Below are 19,862 nucleotides of genomic sequence, written 5' to 3' on the forward strand. Positions count from 1 at the left end.
AACATACTTGAGTCACCATTCACATATTATACCATATCTTCACAGTCACTGCATATGTATTAGTGCTTGTGGAAGGCAAAGACGTATTTATATCCCAGTCTCTGTGTGTGTTTATATGATCATAGTAATCAAAGGCGTGAACGTGAGTTAATATAAAAATCATCTAATCGTATAAGCCATTTTTCTGTAGTTGAACTACATCCTCATCATTCGCTGGTGCTGTGAAACCAATACGGCCTGAAGGGCTATCCTGCTTCACATTTCCCAGCTTGATGCTCACATTCTTGAGTAAACGGGAGCGCTCAAGGCCATCAAGCATCGATGCCTTCTGCAAATCCTTCTCGCAACGATTATCCAACGTGATGATTGACAATGTTCCCAAAACATCTGGTACCAGTGTCATAGCTCGAAGACCTGCCCCAGAGAGAGATATAACCAAGACAATAAGACAGATGACTAGCATGGTTGCAAACCACGCCTTGTTGCATACAAGGATCTTCTCTGTTATTCTCGTCTCTGCGGTATGTGTTGATGTAGCAAAGTATTGTCCTTTTTCTGTTACTGGCATAGTACCTGCAATGACGGATGGCTCGATACCGGCGAGGAACAAAGTATTGAATAACTGCGATAGTCTCTCTTGAAACTTTTCTTTACCGATACTAGTAACATCTTCGTAAAACACGCCGTCGGGAGGAACAGTCGTTGTGTCATTCGGAGACAGTATGAACCCCAGAAGAGGGACTAAAGCGCGAACGCTCATCATACGAAAAGCAGAGGTCATCGCAATTAAAAAGTTCGAGGGAATGTTATCATAGCCCTTGTCAAAGCCGGTGAAGTTGCGAGTGTTCCACGGATCGTGAGGTTTGCCATCCGACCAAAAGCGGTTACTGAAGTGACTGGATGACATTATCCCTCTTAACCCCTCGTCATCGAATCCTCAAAGTAATGAGTGATGGGATCATCTTCGTGATCAAACTTGCAATACGCAGACGTATAGAAAGAAAACCTCCTATTCATTCCAAAGTTGTTAAGCTGAGCCAGAGTCAGTGTAAAGCTCATCTCCTGAACATCTTGCATTCTGATCCATCCCTTATGACTTCGAGGAATAACCCTTGACAACAAACACTTCCTCTCCGTAACAGACATTGTGGTAAAAGACATGAGTACATTGAAGCGAAGATTGCTCAACATGCTAGCACCAGGACCCACGTAAGTTTCCATGATGCAGTTCTCCTCATCCGATGTACCAAGTTCAATCGCTATGTCGAACTCAGTAAGTTGGTAGCTGCTGTACTCGTTATGCGAAACGAGGACTGAGAAGACAATGTCATGGGAAATGCAATCTTTGCTTTGGATGATGAAATTTTGCTGGAGGGAGTATACGTTGCACTTGTACACAGGAGGACCAGCTAGACGCGAAGATCGGGGGGCCAATACTTTCTGTTCTCATCAACGTGCTGTCTTGAGACGCTCCCTGGCTCCTTGTAGCAGTGAGCTGCTCAATGGGAAAGCTGTGTGGCAGCCGCGACCTCGTAGCGTCATGGGGGTGCTCTGTGATCGGTGCTCGATGATGAGGAGGGTGGTGATATCGAAGTGTACGAGACCTCGCCACAAAGCTCTCATCGTGATCCCACTCCTTGGTAGTTGAATCCCAAGAGTTTGCGGCCCGAAGGGGACACGATGGGATCCGCATATGATGGATCAGCATCGTCATCAGGTTCTAGGACTCTGGGAACTGTGGTTGCCGTCATAAACAGTAAGCTACGAAGCTCTTGGACTGATCCAGTCGCTGCACTCGTGAGACTAAACGGTGGAGGCGAAGCTGTCTCCTGTCCCGATCCTTTCTTCTCGTCCAAAGAGGCAGCGAGTTGATAATTAGGATCATTGAGTTGCATGGCAAGAAGGGCAGAGTTTGGAGTCTTGTCACGAAGGTAATCTTGGTTTCCCTTCTTCATCTTGGAAGGACCCCATGTCACGGTTGAGTAGGTCCATCTGTTTCTCAACAAAGGATGGAAGACGAAGGATACATAGATCAGCATCTGGATCACCTTCATCCTTTCAATCAACAAGTGGCTTTTGAATAGTGCTCCATGTGAACCAGCTTTTCTCTTGGCTTGGAAGTAGAGTGACCTGCTGCCACTTCTCTTCAGGCCTGCTGTAGTCTTGGTATTTAGGATCGACAGTAAACTATCTTCCGATAAATATACCCAACTTGTCAGCTTACCAATCGACTGGCAATTGCATCACCCTCAACGCCATACATTTCACTCGACAATAGCGATGGGTTGGCAACTTGGATGAGCCATCTGGATTGTCAGGGTGTGTTTAATCTTACACTGAAGCCAAATCCTGAGACTAACAAGGGGCCATGGGTGATTGATGCGTTCAGCTTTCAGTATAAATCACCGTGGGACATAACGTTCAGCTCCAGGGAGATCGCTCTGAAGTTCTCTTTCCCGTCCCTCATTTCAAGCCCAGGATTGCTTTCTCGAATTCCAACACCAGGCCTGGAATCTGACGGCAAAACACATTTCAGATTGGATCCAAATAAAACCAAACAAGGCCTCCATTCTACAGTTAAGCAGCTCTTCGATTTCTCAGAAGCTTCCAGCAAACCACCTACGCTCGTTGCAGATTGGAGAACTACACTTGTAGTCCAATCGGAGCCTCTTGACGCCTCAGCAGCTGGAAAACGGAACGGCCTTTGGATCCGCCCTTCAAGACCTTTGCAGACAAGTATTCGTCTACAATTTAGTCTCGATAACGCTGATGTCAACACATTCAATAAGGCAATGACACCCGCTCTGACTGGATTCACGTTCGATAATCTTGATGTCATCTGCAAGAAGGCAGTTGTTCTCGCTGACACTGATGATGGCAATCAGCCCATAGCTCAGGGCAGCGTCATATTCCATACAAAATGCACCAACGAACCAAAAGAGACATCTAAAGTGCCAGTCATCGCTTCTGTCAGTTTCCAACAAGGAAGCTACAACATCACCGTCCAACTCAGAACCAAAGACGACTCTGGAGGCAACTTATCATGGCTTATGGGCTTGGTTCCAAGTCTAGCCTTGAAGTTCATCAGTGACTTCCTTGGGGACAAGGATATATTTGAGCAGAGCTAGATTTAACCCCGCCAAGTCCGGATTGGGCTCAGTTGTGATAGCAAAGGACAAAACACCAAGCTGAAGAGCTTTTCTTTCGACATTGAGGTTGAGGCAAAGTTTTGTACGACCAAGACCGGTGCAGGTAACCCTGCTATGGCAGATTTGAAGTCGGCTAAGAAAAAGGCCAGTATCTCAGACGTCATTAAGGGTATTCTAGGCGACGATAGTCTAAAGCTCCCTGGCTTCCTCGATAACATGGCTTTTTGCAATGAGAAGAACAGGGCAATCCACATCGAAGTCAAGGAGAATGTCATCAATGAGGAGCCAGATAAGGAGGCCGATAAAAAGGCCCTGGAGAAGCAAACATCAAGTGCTAGGAAGAACGGTTCTTTCCAGTTCATTGCGACTCTCACTCTGGGAGACATAAAGCTTGCCTTGTTAAACTCCACCAACTTGACTGGGAGTTGAAGGTCTCCTCAAAGCGCTTCTTCAAGGCGTCTTTGATGGCTGTACCGGCCATCGACATTTCTCTGGTAGAAAATCTCACGCAGCCATTTGAAGAGATGTAGTTTATGTGGATCCAAGACAACACGAACAAGAACCCGAAACGAGAACCTGGTCTTACCTGTCTGGATATTGAGAATCTAAAGCATTGCATGCCGTTGACGGCAAAAGACAAGTGAGGTGGAAGAAGAGAAGCCACCCACAGAGGACTCTGAGGGAGGTAATGCATAAGCGCCTTTCAAGAAGAGAGCTGGTGCCCTCTCAATTAACAACATGTCCTTCAAATACACAAACCAAATCCTCCGCATCGACTTTGACGCAACATTTGAAATTGGTCCATCGGCTTTTCCCTCCTTGGCTTTACCATCAATCTAAAGCTCACATCCCTCGATCAGTCAAAGATAGAACGCTTGAGTTTGCAGAAATCTCCGGTGTTACGGTGGTTTTGGATACAAGTCGGAGATTCGCGTTCCCAAGGTGGTGGAAATCACTGAGTTTCCATTCATTGATCAATCTCAGCTCAGCGGTACTGCGGGCGACGGACTCAAGACGCTCGAGAAGCTTACAGATCCCAGGTCTGAAGCTGTGGGGTGGTTCACGCCGCGAAATGATACATACTAGGCAGCTGCAGGTATGAAGTTCGATGCCTTCCAGATGATCTCTCTCGGTGCTGCCATGGTCGTCATGTTTGGCCAGTCTGTCAAACTTGGTATATACGCCGTTGCTCTCGTTGACATTCCCAATGCCAAGTCGCCTATCAAGTTTGCTCATGTTGAACTTGGTATCGATGTTACGGTTGACTTTGACTACGGAACCATGAAAGTGGAAGGTCAATTGTCGCCAAAGTCGTTCATTTGGACCCAAACTGCCATCTCACGGGTGGCTTTGCGCTGTATTATTGGTTTGATGCTACGCATGCTGATAACTCTCTCGTTGGCGATTTCGTCTTCACCCTTGGTGGTTATTGTCAAGCTTTCAGAATTCTCGATGGATGGCCGAATTCACCACGCTTAGGCATCATTTGGTCCCTCGAAAGTCACTTGAGCTTGTCTGGGGAGGGGTATTTGGCGATCACACCAAAGGTCTATATAGACGGCGGAAGACTGCATGCAGCTTTTAGCGCTGGCCCTATGAAGGCTTAGTATGAGGCTTTTACCAACTTCCTTATCAACTACGAGCCTTTCTACTTCACATCTAGTTCAGGTATTTGTGTCGGCGTTCAATTCGACATCGATTTCCTGTTTATACACACGCATATCTCTGTTGAGATCGGAGCGGATCTGTATATGTGGGACCGCCGCTTGCTGGTCGGGTGCATATCGATATCAAGGTGGCTAAGTTCGACATTAACTTTGGCACTGATAAGAAAGAAGTGCAGGCGGTTGATATCTTGGAGTTCTATCACCTGGTACTGCAGGCAAGCAGTCAACAGAAAGAGACTCTTGCGGCTGATGAAGAACGAGGTTTGATCGCTGAAGACGAAAAGGACATTATTCCCCAGTATCCTAACCAAGGACACACATTCCTAGTCACTTCTGGCTTGTGGAATAATTGTTCTTCTACTGATCGACCTCAGAATGGGGATTGGGTCGTTCGCGGAGGATCATTCTCGTTCGTCGTTGGATGCAAGATGGCAGCCCAAGATGTCAAGCTAGTCGACGAGAATGGCAAAACAGTCAACCCAATCTCATCCGAAGGTCCTCTGATCTTCGCTCGGCCGATGCACCTCAAAGAGGCCATGAGCAAGTCAGAGATGAAGATTGAGATCCTTCAAGATGGTGTCGCTCATGCGAAATGGGGTATGACTCAGGTGTATAAACAGGTTCCAACTGGTCTTTGGGTCCAAGTGTAAGTCGAGCGTCAGTACACATGGACAGTTTGCTAACGAGATGGAAACAGATGATGAGAGTCAAGATCCTTCCAAGAGCAGTCAGGGTAACAATGTCGACGATTTACTCGACAATAACGCTGGTAGCAAGAACCTTATGATGGGCGTTCTCATGCAAGACCCACCAGCTATTATGTCCAGAGATACTTTGAAAGCCTTCAACATCCTTGCCCAGGGCGAGAGAGCACCGGATGCGAAGAAACATTTCCCTGAGACAGAATCACCCAAAGATGCCTGGAATCCCAGTGAACTAAAGGATGACGCCGAGCAATGGGACGATGTCCATATCAAGTGATTTTCGCCAGAGTGGAACGAGGGTCATGATGGAGGAAATGACGTGCAACAGACTTTTGTCGATTCTTGGTCTGACATTTTTGGGTGGGGAAAAACGCTATCTGGATCGGCTAAGCTTCCTAAGCTTCTGGATAAGAGGTTCAATGATTTGTATGTCGAAGCTCCACTGATCACCCTTTGAGCAAGCTATTTTTATCGGGAATTTGGGTATAACTTGGTCAGAATGTTGAAACAAAAGATGAAATCAATGAGAGGCAAAACACAGTCATTATCAACAATACAGTCCTTACAATTAAGAATCTTCACAAGACTAACCAATCACGATTTTGCCGAAGCGGGTTCACTAGCAAGGATGTCCCGGCATGATTTTTACTTCTGATGAGATCATAAGCTAATGGTCTAGGGTATCAAGATAACCGGAGGTTTTGTACCGGAGCCATCGGACCGGGACCTTGGAACCACAACGAAGCGTCTAGAGAAGATAAAGCAAGTTACAGAAAACTTCTGAATCCCAAAGTGGATCTAGCGTCATCACGAGGTCACTGTTGGATGTGAATGTCAGACAACTGTATTTGCTCCGGTCCGACCCCGGTGTTTCGATCGATTGATCAGGCGAAAGATAATGGTATATAAGCTTATGGGAAACCTTGTCCCGATGTTTGATCTTTTTTAATGATATTACTATCTAAATTTTTAGTGACGTAATAATGGCGAACCTCAAAACATATCTCCAAGAGCTTGAGCGAGACTTTACGGTTGATACCGCAAAGTTGAAGCATATCACCAACCATTTCATTGATGAGTTAGATAAAGGTATGGCTCACGGTGGGTACATGATTGATGGAAGCTAAGATGATTACAGGGCTGAGTGTAAACGGTGGCAGCATCGTGAGTCTTAAAATTTGTCACCTTGAGCCCAGCAGCTAATTAGCACCAGCCAATGAACCCAACATGGGTAATGCAACAACCAACCGGCAACGAAATAGGAAAATATCTCGTCCTAGACCTAGGCGGCACAAACCTCAGAGTATTCTCCGTCGAACTGTCCGAGGAGAAATCCGGCTTTAAAGTCGACCAAGTCACGCACAAACTTCCCAAAGAATTAAAGACTGGAGATGCCGAGAAGCTCTGGGACTTTGTCGCTGGACATCTCGAGGAATTTCTCAAAACAGCTGACTTTGAAACTGGAACAAACACGGATTTAAGTTTTATTTTCTCATTTCCTACGACGCAGAGGACTATCGATGAGGGAATTCTTCAGAGGTGGACGAAGGGATTTAATGTTGCTGATTGTGAGGGTCGTGATGCAGCGGCTTCATTGAGACACGCTATCGCGAAAAGGGTACGAATTTTCCTATTCTTCAACGCGTGCCAGAGGCTGACATATTCACAGAAACTCCCTCTCAAAGTCCGCGTCGTAACAAACGACACAACCGCCACAATGATGGCCTCAGCATACATCAACTCCGAAACAGCCATCGGCTGCGTTTTCGGCACAGGATGCAACGGCGCCTACTTCGAAAGATGCCAATCCATCCCCAAGCTCGACATGGAAGGCCTTCCCGCCGAGGCTCTCATGGCGATTAATTGCGAATGGGGCGCTTTTGACAATGAGCATGTTGTTTTGCCATTCACATCTTTTGATATCGCTATTGATGATGCATCACCGAGGAAGCGGCAGCAGGCGTTTGAGAAGATGGTTGCGGGTTTGTATCTTGGAGAGTTGTTTCGGTTGATTATGCTTGATGTTAAGAGGAGGGATGAGACGTTTTGGGAGGGACAGAGTTTGGAGAAGATGCAGGAGCCGTATTTTATGGATTCGTCGTTTCTGTCGGCGATTGAAGAGTATGTCAACAATTCTCACATTAAGGCGCTGACACTAACTATGGGTCTAGGGACACGTCGAAAGACTTCAAGACATCGCACGACCTATCTGTCTCAAAGCTCGGAGTATCTCCAAACCTGCAGGAGCTCGAGTTCATGAGAAACGTGGCGACACTTATAACAACCCGCGCAGCGCGTCTTTCATCAACAGGCGTCGCAGCGATATGCATGAAGAGAAACCTCAAGACATGCCACGTCGGCGTTGAAGGATCTTTGTTTGAGAAGCATCCCCATTTCAAGAGAGAATTGTCAAAAGCCCTGGGTGAGATCCTTGGTTGGGAGAAGCTTTCAGATACTGGCAAGGATGATGTGGAGTTTATGCTGTCTCCCGGAAGTGGTGTTGGCGCAGCGGTTATTGCATCAACTCTTACTAGAAGCAAGCATGAAATTTGAGACGCATTACTTGTTTGAGATTTCAATAGACATGAGTTGGTAAATAGCGTCAAGATATAACAAGCGGTTGCAAACACCTAAGAAAACACGATCTCAATGATCAAGAAGTACAAGCAGTGTTGGATCCGTGGAGAGATGGTAGCCAACTGCCAAATATGAGGTTATTCAATGTTTGATAGATTTGATCAATGTGAACCTTGCTCATTTAACCTAAACGGGCTTGTAATTGTCTATGTCCTCAAGATATCATGGCTTAGGTAAATATCCAATCGCGCGCTTTATAATATTTACAATCTCATCGGCTTGCTTCCACAGATCGTTATGGTCACCACTAGCTTTCATCTCAACAACTTCAAGCGTTGACGTCTTTCTCAGGTGATCCTTCATAAGCTCAGTCTGAGCATACGGAACAAGGCCGTCTTCTTTACTCTGAGCAATAACGACGACCTTGCCTTCAGGCCACTCTGTCTTCCAGTCTGCAACACTCGTAGGGCAGATGGCCTTCCAAACCGCCTCGTCGTCTCCAAATGCATTTTTCGTGAAGTCGGTATACAGTGATTTTAGTTGTTTGTGAGATTCTGGTGGATCGTTTATGAAGGCAGCGAGATCGTATAGCCCGTTTAGAGGAGCTATGACGCTGGGCTTCTGCACTGTAGGAACCGTAATCTTCTTTGCAGTACCCAACCAGCGATCGGGGTTCATGACTGTCTGGAAAGCCATGGTGGCGCCGCAACTGTGGCCAGACAGTACATACTCGTGTGCTACCCCAAGTTCATTTTGAATAAATGAGATAGCCGTGAGCAGAGCGATTATGTGATCAGGGTGTCTAGCTTGCCGAGCAACATCAACACCTTCCGAAGGATCGCGAGGTGGTGCGGGATGTGTAGGATGATTTGGATGACTTGAAAGAGGATAATTGATCGATGCGACTCCTGCGATTGACGTGCTTTTGTCGCTCAGCAGTTTGAGGGCAGTAGCTTCGAAGGACGAGGAGTCGACGAGCGGGTCTCGCCATGCCCCGCCGTGGATATAGATGACCCAAGGGCCTTTCCCACGAGGCAACGAATCCGCTGTTTGGGGCGAAAACCCCTGGAGAGATTTTGGTTGCCATATATCAAGAGTATGTAGATACGTTGCATCTTGTACGTATGGAACACGAAGCTTATGCCAGGTATCGCCAGAATCGACCCATGGAGTTGAGGACCAGAGTTGTGACGTCATTGTTCCGAGCAAGTCTTAGTCCAGGGCTGCGAGCTGAATTTTGGAAGAACTTCCTGCAGTGATTCAGAGAATGGGTAAAAAGCAAAATATTATTCCAAGTTGATGCTGCGTGAATTCAATGGGCAAGAGGTTACAGCAGTACCCCGCTGACTTATCCGCACTGTTCGGATACGGATGTCCTAGTGAACCGTATCCGCACAGCCGACTCGCTTGTGAATCTGTCTTCAGTGAATCGGAAAAGTATTTATCCTCTCCGCCTCCCCCAATCCATGATACATCTCCAAGCTGTAGGTCGTTTTTATAGTGACAAGTCAATACCCCGAATTTAGTTACGCTGCATCTCCTCTCCAGGGCCAAGATGGAACCCAGGAAGGACAATGCATGTTTCGGACTAGAATAAATGTGGTATTTCTTCAGAAGACCAACCCTGGCTGATGAGCCCAGTATGCAGTGATTCTTTGTTGGGTACTACTGCATCGTAATTGACATCGCCTCCAGATCTCAATTGAGAACATTTATCGTGGTTTCCATCTCCTTGGCAGGGGTAAACTCACTAAAGTCGCGTCGCCTCGTATTGTCTCACGACGACACGTGATCCCATTCTAGTATAGCGTAGTTTCCATTTTTCACTCCTGAGAAACCCATTCCTAGCCCAATACCAAGAACGCCAAGGCCACCATCATGTCCTCAGCCAACCAGGATGAGCAAAGGGTAGAGAGGAGCCAAACTCAAGTAAATGGCCCTGTAACCTTACCTACAGAGTCGCAATGTTCTCCGACGCCTAGAAGAGATCCTGGCGCATGGCTATTACGTCTCAAACGATGCAAGAAGACGTTGATCAAATTCTTATCCTTCATCGGTCCAGGTTTCATGATCGCTGTCGCTTATAGTAGGTCTTCCTTATTATATACCCATCTTCATTGTATGACCGTGGCTTACAAATGCTCTGCTAGTCGATCCTGGAAATTACTCAACAGACATTGCTGCTGGTGCCTCTTACCGCTTCAAGTTACTCTTCATTGTCCTCTTATCCAACCTCTTTGCCATATTTCTCCAAAGTCTCGCTATCAAGCTTGGTACCGTCAGTGGATTTAACCTAGCTGAAGCTTGTCGAGCGTTTCTGCCGAGATGGCTTAACATCATACTCTACATATTTGCAGAAATCGCCATTATTGCGACGGATATCGCAGAGGTATGCCAGTTCTGCCACCACTGATATTCTGGTCCTTTTCACTGAACTTGACTTATTAGGTGATCGGCTTTGCAATCGCACTCAACCTTCTCTTCCCCAAAGTCCCTCTCGTCGCAGGATGCGCCATCTCCATCGCAGATGTAATGGTCATTCTACTCTTCTACAACCCTGATAAATCCATGAGAGGTCTGAGAATATTCGAGTACTTTATTCTGTGCCTGGTTATGGGAGTTGTCATATGCTTCTGTATTCAGTTGTCCTTGATACAGAACACTTCGGTTGGAGAGGTGTTCAAGGGCTATTTGCCATCTAAGAGCATCGTTGAGCAGCAAGGGTGAGTCCCCAACCGCAATTTATGCAGCATTTGTATTCTGACCAGATTAGGTTGTACCAGGCATGCGGTATCCTGGGTGCGACGGTCATGCCACATAGTCTCTATCTAGGCTCCGGTATCGTCCAGCCTCGTCTACGAGAGTATGATGTTAAACGAGGGCTTGTGCCTCCCAGCCCGTCCCCAAGCAGTACATCTGGAAATCAAGTATCCGAAAAGACCTACTACATCCCGTCACTTGAAGCTATCCAGTCCTCACTCAAGACCTCCATCGCCGAACTTGCTATCGCGCTGTTTACCTTTGCCCTCTTCGTCAACTCAGCCATCTTGATCGTTGCAGGTGCGTCGTTATACAAGAACCCAGATGCCGTTGATGCCGATATCTTCAGCATTCACGATTTACTCTCATCATCAATCTCTCCCGCAGCAGGAATATTGTTTGCACTGGCGTTGCTGTTATCTGGTATCACAGCGGGTATTGTCTGTACTATCGCCGGTCAGATGGTCAGTGAAGGCGCTCTTAATGTCAAGATGCGTCCCTGGCTACGACGGTTGATGACAAGAAGCATTAGCATCACGCCAAGTATCATTATCGCTGGCGCAGTGGGTCGGTCTGGGCTGAACGCTGCTCTCAATGGTTCGCAGGTGGCATTGAGTATCGTTCTTCCCTTTGTTACAGCGCCTCTTATTTACTTCACGAGCAGGAATAAGTTCATGACTGTTAGATCCGGTCCTGCGCGACTGCATGTTGAAGGACAACCAACGTTGATGACGGGACAGAGGAATGACCTAGATGACGTGAAAATGCGAAATGCATGGTATACCACGGCTATTGCAGTTGTAATATGGCTGATCATTGCTATTATGAACGTAGCTAATCTGGTGCTGCTTGGTAAGGGCCAGTAAAGAAATTAAGACAGATAATACCATAAAATAGAACATGCCGCGTGTAGACTTTTGAAGACTAGCCTGGAGGTCATGCAAATAGTTAATTAGAATAGATTCGAATTATAATAGCCTTTTCCTAAAACTTCGTCTTCGAAGGTCTGAATATTATAATGACATCCCGGGACACATGATACCATAGCAAGAATTCATTACACATACCTCATGCCCCCATTGACATCACTAGATGCGATCTCACATTTACTGACCCAATCACCAGACAGTGAATGTTGATGACACACTGGCATCCTTCACGTGGCCTTAGACTGCTCTTTATTTCAAGAAGCTAACCCTTTCAGAATGGTCGCCGCTCCAGAGCCACGTTAGCGTAGGATATCTTATCCGGATATCAAGTATCCACGGCTTCCCCACGATCTTGAATTTGGGTGATCAGCATTGGGATATTTAATTTCCGGGACTGTGGTCTTCTTTCAAAAACCTGGGATTTTGTTATCCGGACTGTGAAGGCACACTTGCAGTGAAACGGATAGTATCATTTGCCAGTGAAGCACTGTTATGAGTCGTAGTATATAAATTTAATGGTATCCCTTACCTTGCTTGTATAACCTATTTGCGATTATATTACTGCTTATTATCGACTCTCCGTCAACATGCTTCGCTCGCGCTTTTCCTCTTCGCATCACTTTGCCCTCTCTATCTTCGGATGCCAGTACCATGCTGATACTCCAAGCACCAATAAGCTGGAGCTTATAGAAACGTTCGATAATCTTATCAAGCATGCTTATGTCCCTGTTGAGCGCTTAGAACAGAATAATATCCCCTCCAGGGTCTGGATGACCTACTGGAACTCACCTCAAAGCTTCAAGTCATGGTGGGAAAGCGACTCTACGAAAAGCTTTTGGGAGTCACTTCCAGATGACGCTGGATTCTGGAGAGAAACAATCTGTCTCCCAGCCACCAGATCTATGCATGAATCGACCGGCAAAGATCCAGTAGGCTTTGGTCACTGTGGAGAACTTACGCCTCTTACTGAGAAGACCGGGTATTGGGGAGCGTATCGTTCTCGTATGATACCTGATTTTGACGGGGATACCTTTAGCTCTCCTTTGACCACTTTGCAACCAACCAAGTTCACAGTGGATAAGATTCGTGCTGGAAGGGTCCAGATCGCCAAGTTCCCGGACAACCTCTGCATCGTTATTGAAGGGCAGGACTACAGCGCTATGAAGGAAAAAGAGCGCGAGTACTGGGACGAAAACTTCTATAGTCTTACGAAACAGTGGGTTACTAATGTCGTTACGTCAGGGCCAGAGAAAGGAATGGTATCAGCAAGGGCATGCCACGCATTTGCAGGGGAGAAGTCCCTTGGAGCAACAAACGGTACAGAATCCAATGGTACGCACAATGGTGGCATATTTCCAGGCCTTGACTACATCCGACAGGCCCAGATCCTCTACTGGACCGACCTTTCCAAGATGGAGCACATGGGAAGATGGGATAAAGGCCACGTCAAGCTGCGACGTAACTTCATGTCAGCATACGGCCCCGGCGGCCCAATGCAAGGCGGTGATATTCTCCTCTGGGTTGATCTCGGCATCATAAAGGGAAATGAGATTGACGCGGAGTATGTTGGGTGCTACGAGGGTACAGGGTTTCTCGCGTTTGACAAGAGCGCGATGTTCGCGAGCAAGACTGTCACTGTGGCTGAGCTACCGGCGATTTTCGATAAGGCCGTTGCATGTCAGCCAATCGAACGGTAGATGTGTAGATCTTATGCATACTAATACTGATTATTAATGCGCCGAAAGAAGTGTGTGTAAACTCAATTGGGTGATGAACTTTCCGCTTATGTTCGGGACCCGAAGACCGGAGAGATTGTGCAGTAAACATGGTGATGTGGCTGCATGAATACATGTAAATGGGTTGTTGATATGCACGTTCGGTATCTTTTTATCACACCGTGAATAAGGCTCTGACATTAGGTGGTCAGCAACATTATCTGCCAAAAGCGTAATGAGGACAACAACTTGATTGAATAGGTATATATAGCTGATGGGGGAGAAACGGATATTAAACTCTTTGCATGGTCAGAGCCGGTATCAGTTTTTTTGAAAGCCAGTCTCTACTTGCAATCTTAGCAGAAAACCCATTGAGAAACCACGATATATCTCTTGGGAAATGGGATCAACAAACCACTCAAACCTTCTGCACCTAGCGCAGACTGTTCAGCAAGCTACTGAGACTATCGTGCAACACCTACAGGCCACCAAGCAGCAGGAACCTTCCTTTGATCAGAACAGCAAGGCTATTCAAGGCGATGCCGATATTCACTCCACCAGGATCCAACTCAACGATGCAGCACAAGACCTCCTCCGGCTGGTCAACGGCCCAGCAAATGAATACCGCTCCTTTTTCATGAGTCACTACACTCTTGCAGCATACCAGGTTGCGCTTCATTTCGGCATTTTCAGACATGTCCCCCTCGGTGGCAAGATCAGTATTTCAGAGCTGGCATCCAAAGCTGGAATCGATCAAGATCGCTGCCGTAGAGTGATCAAGCATCTTGCAACCCAACGCGTTTTCGAGGAAATCGAGCCAGATGTGTTCACTCACACTGCAAGCTCAGCGCTCATCGCAAGAGACAGCGACATGGAAGCTATACTCTGGATGCAATTTGATGAAATGCTCAAAGCAGCGTCCGACGCCGCTGAATTCGTTCAAAATGATCAGAATGGATCTGCCGATGCTGATTCGCCGTTTTCTACGCGCCATGGCACACCGCCGTATCAATTCTACGCCGAGAACCCTGAGAAAGGCCTCAATTTCGCAAAGGCTATGGCTGCGTTGACTCAAATGGATCGCTCAATCTCTGCACTTCGCGATGGTTTCCAGTGGGCTAAGCTTGAAGCTCCTGGGAAGGTTGTCGATGTTGGAGGTGCGAGTGGACATGTTTCTATGGACCTAGCGGCTGTGTTCCCGAATCTGACCTTTATCGTTCAAGACTCCAGCGTTGAAGCTCTGGAAGATGGAAAAGCAAATTTGCCATCTGAGATTGCAGAGAGAGTCTCGTTTATGCAACACGACTTCTTCAAGGACCAACCCATCGCCGACGCAAGTGCGTTCTTCATGCGTCAGTGTCTTCATAACTGGAGAGATGAAGACTGCATCAAGATCCTTCGGGCCCTCGTCCCAGCATTGGAGAAATGCAAACCTGGTACTCCTCTTCTCATCAACGAGGAAGTCTTGCCAGAACTGAATGAGGTTTCAAAGTATCAGGAACATTTATCGAGACAGTGTGATATGTGTATGTTTGTAGTCGCAGGATCAAAGGAACGGACTAGGGGAGATTTTGAGAAGTTGCTTAGGGAAGCAGATTCTAAATTCAAGGTTGTCAAGGTCCATAGGAACAGCACGAGTACGATGGGCCTTATTGAGGCATATCTTAGCCAATAAGTTCATTCGGCTTGTCCTCTGAGAAGACGGATGTTAAACGATTGTGACTGGAGTTCAGTAGTGTTACCTCAAGGAAGTTACATATTCAATTTTTCTCAACGAATTTTCAATCGTATGCTCGCCCTACAAGTACAGTATGCTATTTTATTTTAAAAATTTATCTGTTTTATTTTATCTTGTGCATAATTGTATTACCTGTTGACTCATGCCGCGGGGCGGGGCGAGCCAACTAAGCAAGCTTAGTTGGGCCCAAAACGGTGGGACGGCACAAAAGGGTGGGACAACCCCTCACAGCCGGTTGTCGCGAATTTCATCGATTTTGTATGTGATTTCCACTCAAATCTGGACGCCAATTAGTGAAAAAAGTACTAATTTTGTCCAAGTGCATTATGCCATCAGATCCTAACCTCCAAGCTGCTCAGGCAGTTGTTCTTTCACGCCAACGACTCCAAAAGGGCTTATCTCGTGATGCTTCTAACGGGCCAAAGAAGGCTCTCTCTCTCCGCGATGCTGAACGACGATATCCCGGCTCTAAGAAGTCGTCTATTGCTCGGATCATCAAGCGGCTTGAAGATGCGAATACCCTTGATTATGAGCTCGTTATTTAGCCAAATATCGGCCGGCCGCGACTTCTTTCGGATGATGAAGATGAGGCTATCGTGTGCTTCATTATTTGGATGCAGAAGTCCGGTCTTCCGGCTTCCAAAGGCGAGATTGTGGATGCAGTCAACACCATAAGAAGCCGCCGTGATCCTGACACCGAGCCGGTCGGGAAGATGTGGTACAAGCGCTTCCGTGATGATCATCCTGAGCTTGATACCTCGATATTGGAGGCGAAGGAAGCAGCGCGCTATGAGTATGAGGAAGCCGGCGTGGAGGAGACGAAGCAGTGGTTCAAGCGGCTCAATGAGGTTATCACGAGATACAGAATCGGCGCCTCGGAAATTTGGAATGCTGATCAAGCAGGTATTAGAGTCGGAATACTGCGAGAGCGGATACAATGCCTCGTTGTACGTACTAAGAAGAAGACCGCAACAGAGGTATATTCCCCTAATGATCGAGAGACTTGTACCGTGATCGGTACGGGCAACGCCGCTGGAGAAACCACTCCGCCGTGGCTTATCTTCAAAGCCTTTCCAACGCTCGAGTGGGCGAATATAGAAGGAGATCTCGAGATGCGGTTTGCACAGTCAGATACGGCATTCTCGAATAGCGATATAACGCTCGAGTGGGCGAGAGACTTCAACCGGAAGTCTTGGGAGAAATCTGCAGCGGTTCAACATCGTCAGCTGGATTTTGAAGCGTGGTTTGGGTGTAACGAGCACCTAAAAAGCTCTTCTAATGCTGCCGCTTCATATGACAGGCCTCCCGGCACGGAAGGAAAGGCTGAAGAGGATCTCGTGTGGCGGTTGCTCGTTATCGACGGCTTCTCCGGTCACGGCTCTTTCGCCTTTCGAGAATACTGTATAAAATTTAATATTCTCGTTGCTTACCTTCTTCCTCATTCAACTCACATACTTCAACCGATGGATCTTGGTGTTTTTCAGTGGTTAAAGAATGCACACCAAAAAAGGCTGCGAGATGCTTTGCGGAAGGGAAATTTGAGCTTCAACCGCCGTGACTTTGCCGGCTCCTTCAAGGTATGTGTAATCAGCTTCAACCTTCTCTCAAATACCCCGCTTTTCACATACTAATCCTCGTTATCTCAGGAGATCTTTGATGAAGGCTTCACGCCGGCCCACATCATCACAGGCTTCGAAAAGTCAGGAATTTTCCCGCCCACTGAGGTGCCTGCAGTTAGCTATCTTTTAAAGAAGAAGCTGAAGACTCGTAAGGCTATTGATCCGGCGTTATCTTCGCTTTTACCGCAGGAAAATCGCTTTCCTCTGGCCTCTGATACAGCAAGAGATGTCGGCAACCGCTATCACGATATTCTGAGCTCCCCAACGCTTAGGGGACTAGAATCGGTCCGGAAGATCGTCAATGAAGCTATTGTGCTTGAGAATATCGTGAGGAATCATGTTGAAGATCGCCGAGCGCGTATCGAGAAGAGATATCACCAAAGAAAGCGCGGCAAGCGAGCACGACCGGTAGGAGATTATATTCACAATATGAGCTTGGAGGAGCTTCGAGAACAACATACTGAGTTTGTAAAAGCAGGAGATAAGGCGCAGCAGCGCTCACAACTTCGGAATCTTCGATCTTTTGCGATACGGCAGATGCGAGAGATAAAAGATGAGTGGCGGAAGAAGAAGGAGGTTATCGTCAACGGCATTGAGAAGAGGTTACAGTTTAAACAGTGGCTTGAACATACCGGGAAGGATGTTGAATATGCCTCATATGACTCCTCACGAGCTGAGATGACTTCTCAATTAAATGAAAAGGAGGATTTCTTTATAATCGATACCCAGCTTGCCCCGGAAGCCCGTGAGGCTATTCGCAAAGCACGCTTTGCAGATAAGCCCCTCTCGTTAGCAAATTTATCACGCCTTCTCTGCAGTGATGATACCGTCGATTTTACGCTCACACAACCGCCGGCCGATGAGGATGAGGATGAAGATATCGATCTATCTGATGAAGAAGATCTCGAGATGCCCTCATCGCCGCCCTGCCTACCCGACCGCGAGTCCCCCCTTTCAACGATACCCTCAACACCATGCCCGCCTCAACGCCACGCCCGATATGATGATGCCTTCATAAATCGCATAATAGAGGAAGCCGAAGCCTTGGAGGCCACTCAGGCACTTTACGATGAACAAGAACCCCCCTCAATTAGGTGAGAAATGCATGAGAAGTCGTTCTCAATCAAGAAGCCGTTTGGGCGCCGCGGCAGTCATTTCGCCCGGTCATACACAGTCAATAGCAAATATATCATCACAAGAAGCTTCATTTCATAATGCCAACAATTTTCACTTTTTTTGACCTGATGAGAGTGTTGAAGAACTGAAAATGCCCTAAAGAGCACCAAAAACCGGGCCCTTCAGTTGTCCCACCCTTTTGTGCCGTCCCACCGTTTTGGGCCCAACTAAGCTTGCTTAGTTGGCTCGCCCCGCCCCGCGGCATGAGTCAACAGGTAAAGGACTTTATACTACAAGGTGAGGGGCCGTACTAAACTACCCCAAGAGCCCACTAAGTTTATCTTAAAATATCATAGAATATCATAAACTTATATAATTATCCTCAATACTTCAGATCAAAGTATAAGTTAAACTTTCTGCTAGATGAGCAGGATCAATTTTGCGAGGAGTGGGCGGACAAGACTCTTGCTCATTCCGAAAAGGTCGGGATTGATACTGACGAGTTCACGTGGTTGGCGGTCGCGAAGAGCTCTGGCGGGGATGGACAATCAGGCTTTCGGGGAAGATCAAGTCTTTACGATGTGAGAGCAAACAAGGACCTGGACGATTTGATAACTGAATGTCGAAATGGGTTGGTAGTACTGTCATGTCCATGTGGATTTCCACCATTCACCGAAACAATATAACACATAAATGAATAAATTGTCGGCTATTTTACCTACAGAGGTCTAGGATCAACACTCTCCAACGTCGGCGTAACCTTTGCAAACAACCCCTTATCCTTGTCAATAGGCAACTTATCAATCGTAGTCTCCCTTCTATAACCACCGCCGTCTGGAATATGGAATCGATGATACGCGATATACCACTCATCCGTTCCAGGAATGTTGATAACAGAATTATGTCCCGTACCAAGAATACCCTTTGATTCATCCTTCTCCAGAAGAACACCGCGATAAGTCCATGGTCCAAGGGGGTTATCGGCCGTAGCGTACCCAACGCGATAGTTCTCTGAGCCAGTGTCGTCGATAGAGTATGTTAGGTGGTATGTCCCATCGCGATAGTTGACGAAAAGGCCTTCGCGAAAGTTCTCAAGACCTGAGATTTTGTGCCAGCCTGCTTTGAGAGAAACCATGTCGTCGTTTAACTCTGCGACAATAGGGACACCGTTTCCCCAGTAAATGTACCACTTCCCAGTCTCGGGATCTTCAAAAGCAGCTGGATCAATAGCCTGATTGCTGACAATTTCTTCATCAGAAGTTCCCTTGATCATCGGCTTATCCTGCGCCTTCCACGGTCCCTCAGGATGATCAGCCACCGCCGCACCAATACTCTTATGACCATCCTTCACAGAGGGATTATTCCCACTATGATAGAAGTAATACTTGCCCCCACGAGCAGCAAACGCAGGAGCCCAGGCATTACCAGTAGCCCAAGGAACGTTGCCATTCGCACCATCGAGAGTGAGGAACGGCTTCTCGCTCTTTGTCCATGATACGAGATCTGATGATTTCCACCAGTAGAATACGTTGCCACCCCAGCCTTCGAAGCCGTCAGTGGTAGGGTAGATGTAATATGTTTTGTTGACGATGGCGATGTTGGGGTCAGCCCAGAGACCGGGAAGGACGGGGCTGTCGCGTTTTGTGAGGGCGAGGGATGAAGCCTCTTTGAGGGTTAGGAAAGCCACGAGGAGATGGCTGGGCAAAGATAGAAGACGCATGATGGGGATGCTGATCTCAGATTTGCAAGGTCTGTTTCTCTGTTGGCTACATCACTGCGAATGGCGACTTACACGGTCTATATATATCATCACCAAGATCGCCAAGCGTCACCATTTCCTGGAACTATTACCCTATTACCAGTTCTCCGGCCCGTCACGGACCGAACA

General features: G+C 47.1%; 11 protein-coding genes across 11 annotated transcripts; 7 read left to right on the forward strand and 4 right to left on the reverse strand.

The window, feature by feature from the left end:
- Positions 1-163: 163 nt before the first annotated feature.
- On the reverse strand, positions 164-781 carry BKA55DRAFT_697692 (uncharacterized protein; the record flags this gene model as incomplete). Its single annotated transcript, XM_046200421.1, has 1 exon — positions 164-781. One exon carries the CDS (start codon positions 779-781, stop codon positions 164-166), a length of 618 nt encoding a protein of 205 aa, XP_046041969.1.
- A 134-nt stretch (positions 782-915) lies between these two features.
- On the reverse strand, positions 916-1,955 carry BKA55DRAFT_697693 (uncharacterized protein; the record flags this gene model as incomplete). Its single annotated transcript, XM_046200422.1, has 2 exons — positions 916-1,440; positions 1,635-1,955. 2 exons carry the CDS (start codon positions 1,953-1,955, stop codon positions 916-918), a joined length of 846 nt encoding a protein of 281 aa, XP_046041970.1.
- A 342-nt stretch (positions 1,956-2,297) lies between these two features.
- BKA55DRAFT_546416 (uncharacterized protein) lies at positions 2,298-3,578 on the forward strand (the record flags this gene model as incomplete). Its single annotated transcript, XM_046190917.1, has 2 exons — positions 2,298-3,087; positions 3,145-3,578. 2 exons carry the CDS (start codon positions 2,298-2,300, stop codon positions 3,576-3,578), a joined length of 1,224 nt encoding a protein of 407 aa, XP_046041971.1.
- Positions 3,579-4,247: 669 nt separating this feature from the next.
- BKA55DRAFT_744059 (uncharacterized protein) lies at positions 4,248-5,829 on the forward strand (the record flags this gene model as incomplete). Its single annotated transcript, XM_046201581.1, has 3 exons — positions 4,248-4,443; positions 4,988-5,413; positions 5,514-5,829. The coding sequence occupies 3 exons, from the start codon at positions 4,248-4,250 to the stop codon at positions 5,795-5,797; spliced, it is 906 nt and encodes a 301-aa protein (XP_046041972.1). The 3' UTR covers positions 5,798-5,829.
- A 674-nt stretch (positions 5,830-6,503) lies between these two features.
- On the forward strand, positions 6,504-8,203 carry BKA55DRAFT_627595 (uncharacterized protein; the record flags this gene model as incomplete). Its single annotated transcript, XM_046196880.1, has 5 exons — positions 6,504-6,609; positions 6,659-6,684; positions 6,734-7,138; positions 7,190-7,641; positions 7,692-8,203. The coding sequence occupies 5 exons, from the start codon at positions 6,504-6,506 to the stop codon at positions 8,071-8,073; spliced, it is 1,371 nt and encodes a 456-aa protein (XP_046041973.1). The 3' UTR covers positions 8,074-8,203.
- Positions 8,204-8,264: 61 nt separating this feature from the next.
- On the reverse strand, positions 8,265-9,484 carry BKA55DRAFT_585256 (Alpha/Beta hydrolase protein). Its single transcript, XM_046194427.1, has one exon. The coding sequence runs from the start codon at positions 9,292-9,294 to the stop codon at positions 8,320-8,322; it is 975 nt and encodes a 324-aa protein (XP_046041974.1). The 5' UTR covers positions 9,295-9,484; the 3' UTR covers positions 8,265-8,319.
- Positions 9,485-9,975: 491 nt separating this feature from the next.
- Positions 9,976-11,723, forward strand: BKA55DRAFT_528452 (natural resistance-associated macrophage protein-domain-containing protein; the record flags this gene model as incomplete). The annotated part of the gene is made up of 4 exons (XM_046189002.1): positions 9,976-10,183; positions 10,248-10,486; positions 10,546-10,820; positions 10,871-11,723. The coding sequence occupies 4 exons, from the start codon at positions 9,976-9,978 to the stop codon at positions 11,721-11,723; spliced, it is 1,575 nt and encodes a 524-aa protein (XP_046041975.1).
- Positions 11,724-12,373: 650 nt separating this feature from the next.
- BKA55DRAFT_528516 (heme-containing dehydratase protein) lies at positions 12,374-13,483 on the forward strand (the record flags this gene model as incomplete). Its single annotated transcript, XM_046189009.1, has 1 exon — positions 12,374-13,483. One exon carries the CDS (start codon positions 12,374-12,376, stop codon positions 13,481-13,483), a length of 1,110 nt encoding a protein of 369 aa, XP_046041976.1.
- A 418-nt stretch (positions 13,484-13,901) lies between these two features.
- On the forward strand, positions 13,902-15,176 carry BKA55DRAFT_668334 (S-adenosyl-L-methionine-dependent methyltransferase; the record flags this gene model as incomplete). Its single annotated transcript, XM_046197891.1, has 1 exon — positions 13,902-15,176. The coding sequence occupies one exon, from the start codon at positions 13,902-13,904 to the stop codon at positions 15,174-15,176; it is 1,275 nt and encodes a 424-aa protein (XP_046041977.1).
- A 2,526-nt stretch (positions 15,177-17,702) lies between these two features.
- On the forward strand, positions 17,703-18,077 carry BKA55DRAFT_585261 (uncharacterized protein). Its single transcript, XM_046194428.1, has one exon. The coding sequence runs from the start codon at positions 17,768-17,770 to the stop codon at positions 17,954-17,956; it is 189 nt and encodes a 62-aa protein (XP_046041978.1). The 5' UTR covers positions 17,703-17,767; the 3' UTR covers positions 17,957-18,077.
- A 615-nt stretch (positions 18,078-18,692) lies between these two features.
- BKA55DRAFT_656384 (glycosyl hydrolase) lies at positions 18,693-19,762 on the reverse strand (the record flags this gene model as incomplete). Its single annotated transcript, XM_046197453.1, has 1 exon — positions 18,693-19,762. The coding sequence occupies exon 1, from the start codon at positions 19,692-19,694 to the stop codon at positions 18,693-18,695; it is 1,002 nt and encodes a 333-aa protein (XP_046041979.1). The 5' UTR covers positions 19,695-19,762.
- Positions 19,763-19,862: the final 100 nt, after the last annotated feature.

Source organism: Fusarium redolens, assembly GCF_020744475.1.
Source record: "Fusarium redolens strain MPI-CAGE-AT-0023 chromosome Unknown BKA55scaffold_29, whole genome shotgun sequence".
In the NCBI taxonomy this organism is placed as follows: domain Eukaryota; kingdom Fungi; phylum Ascomycota; class Sordariomycetes; order Hypocreales; family Nectriaceae; genus Fusarium; species Fusarium redolens.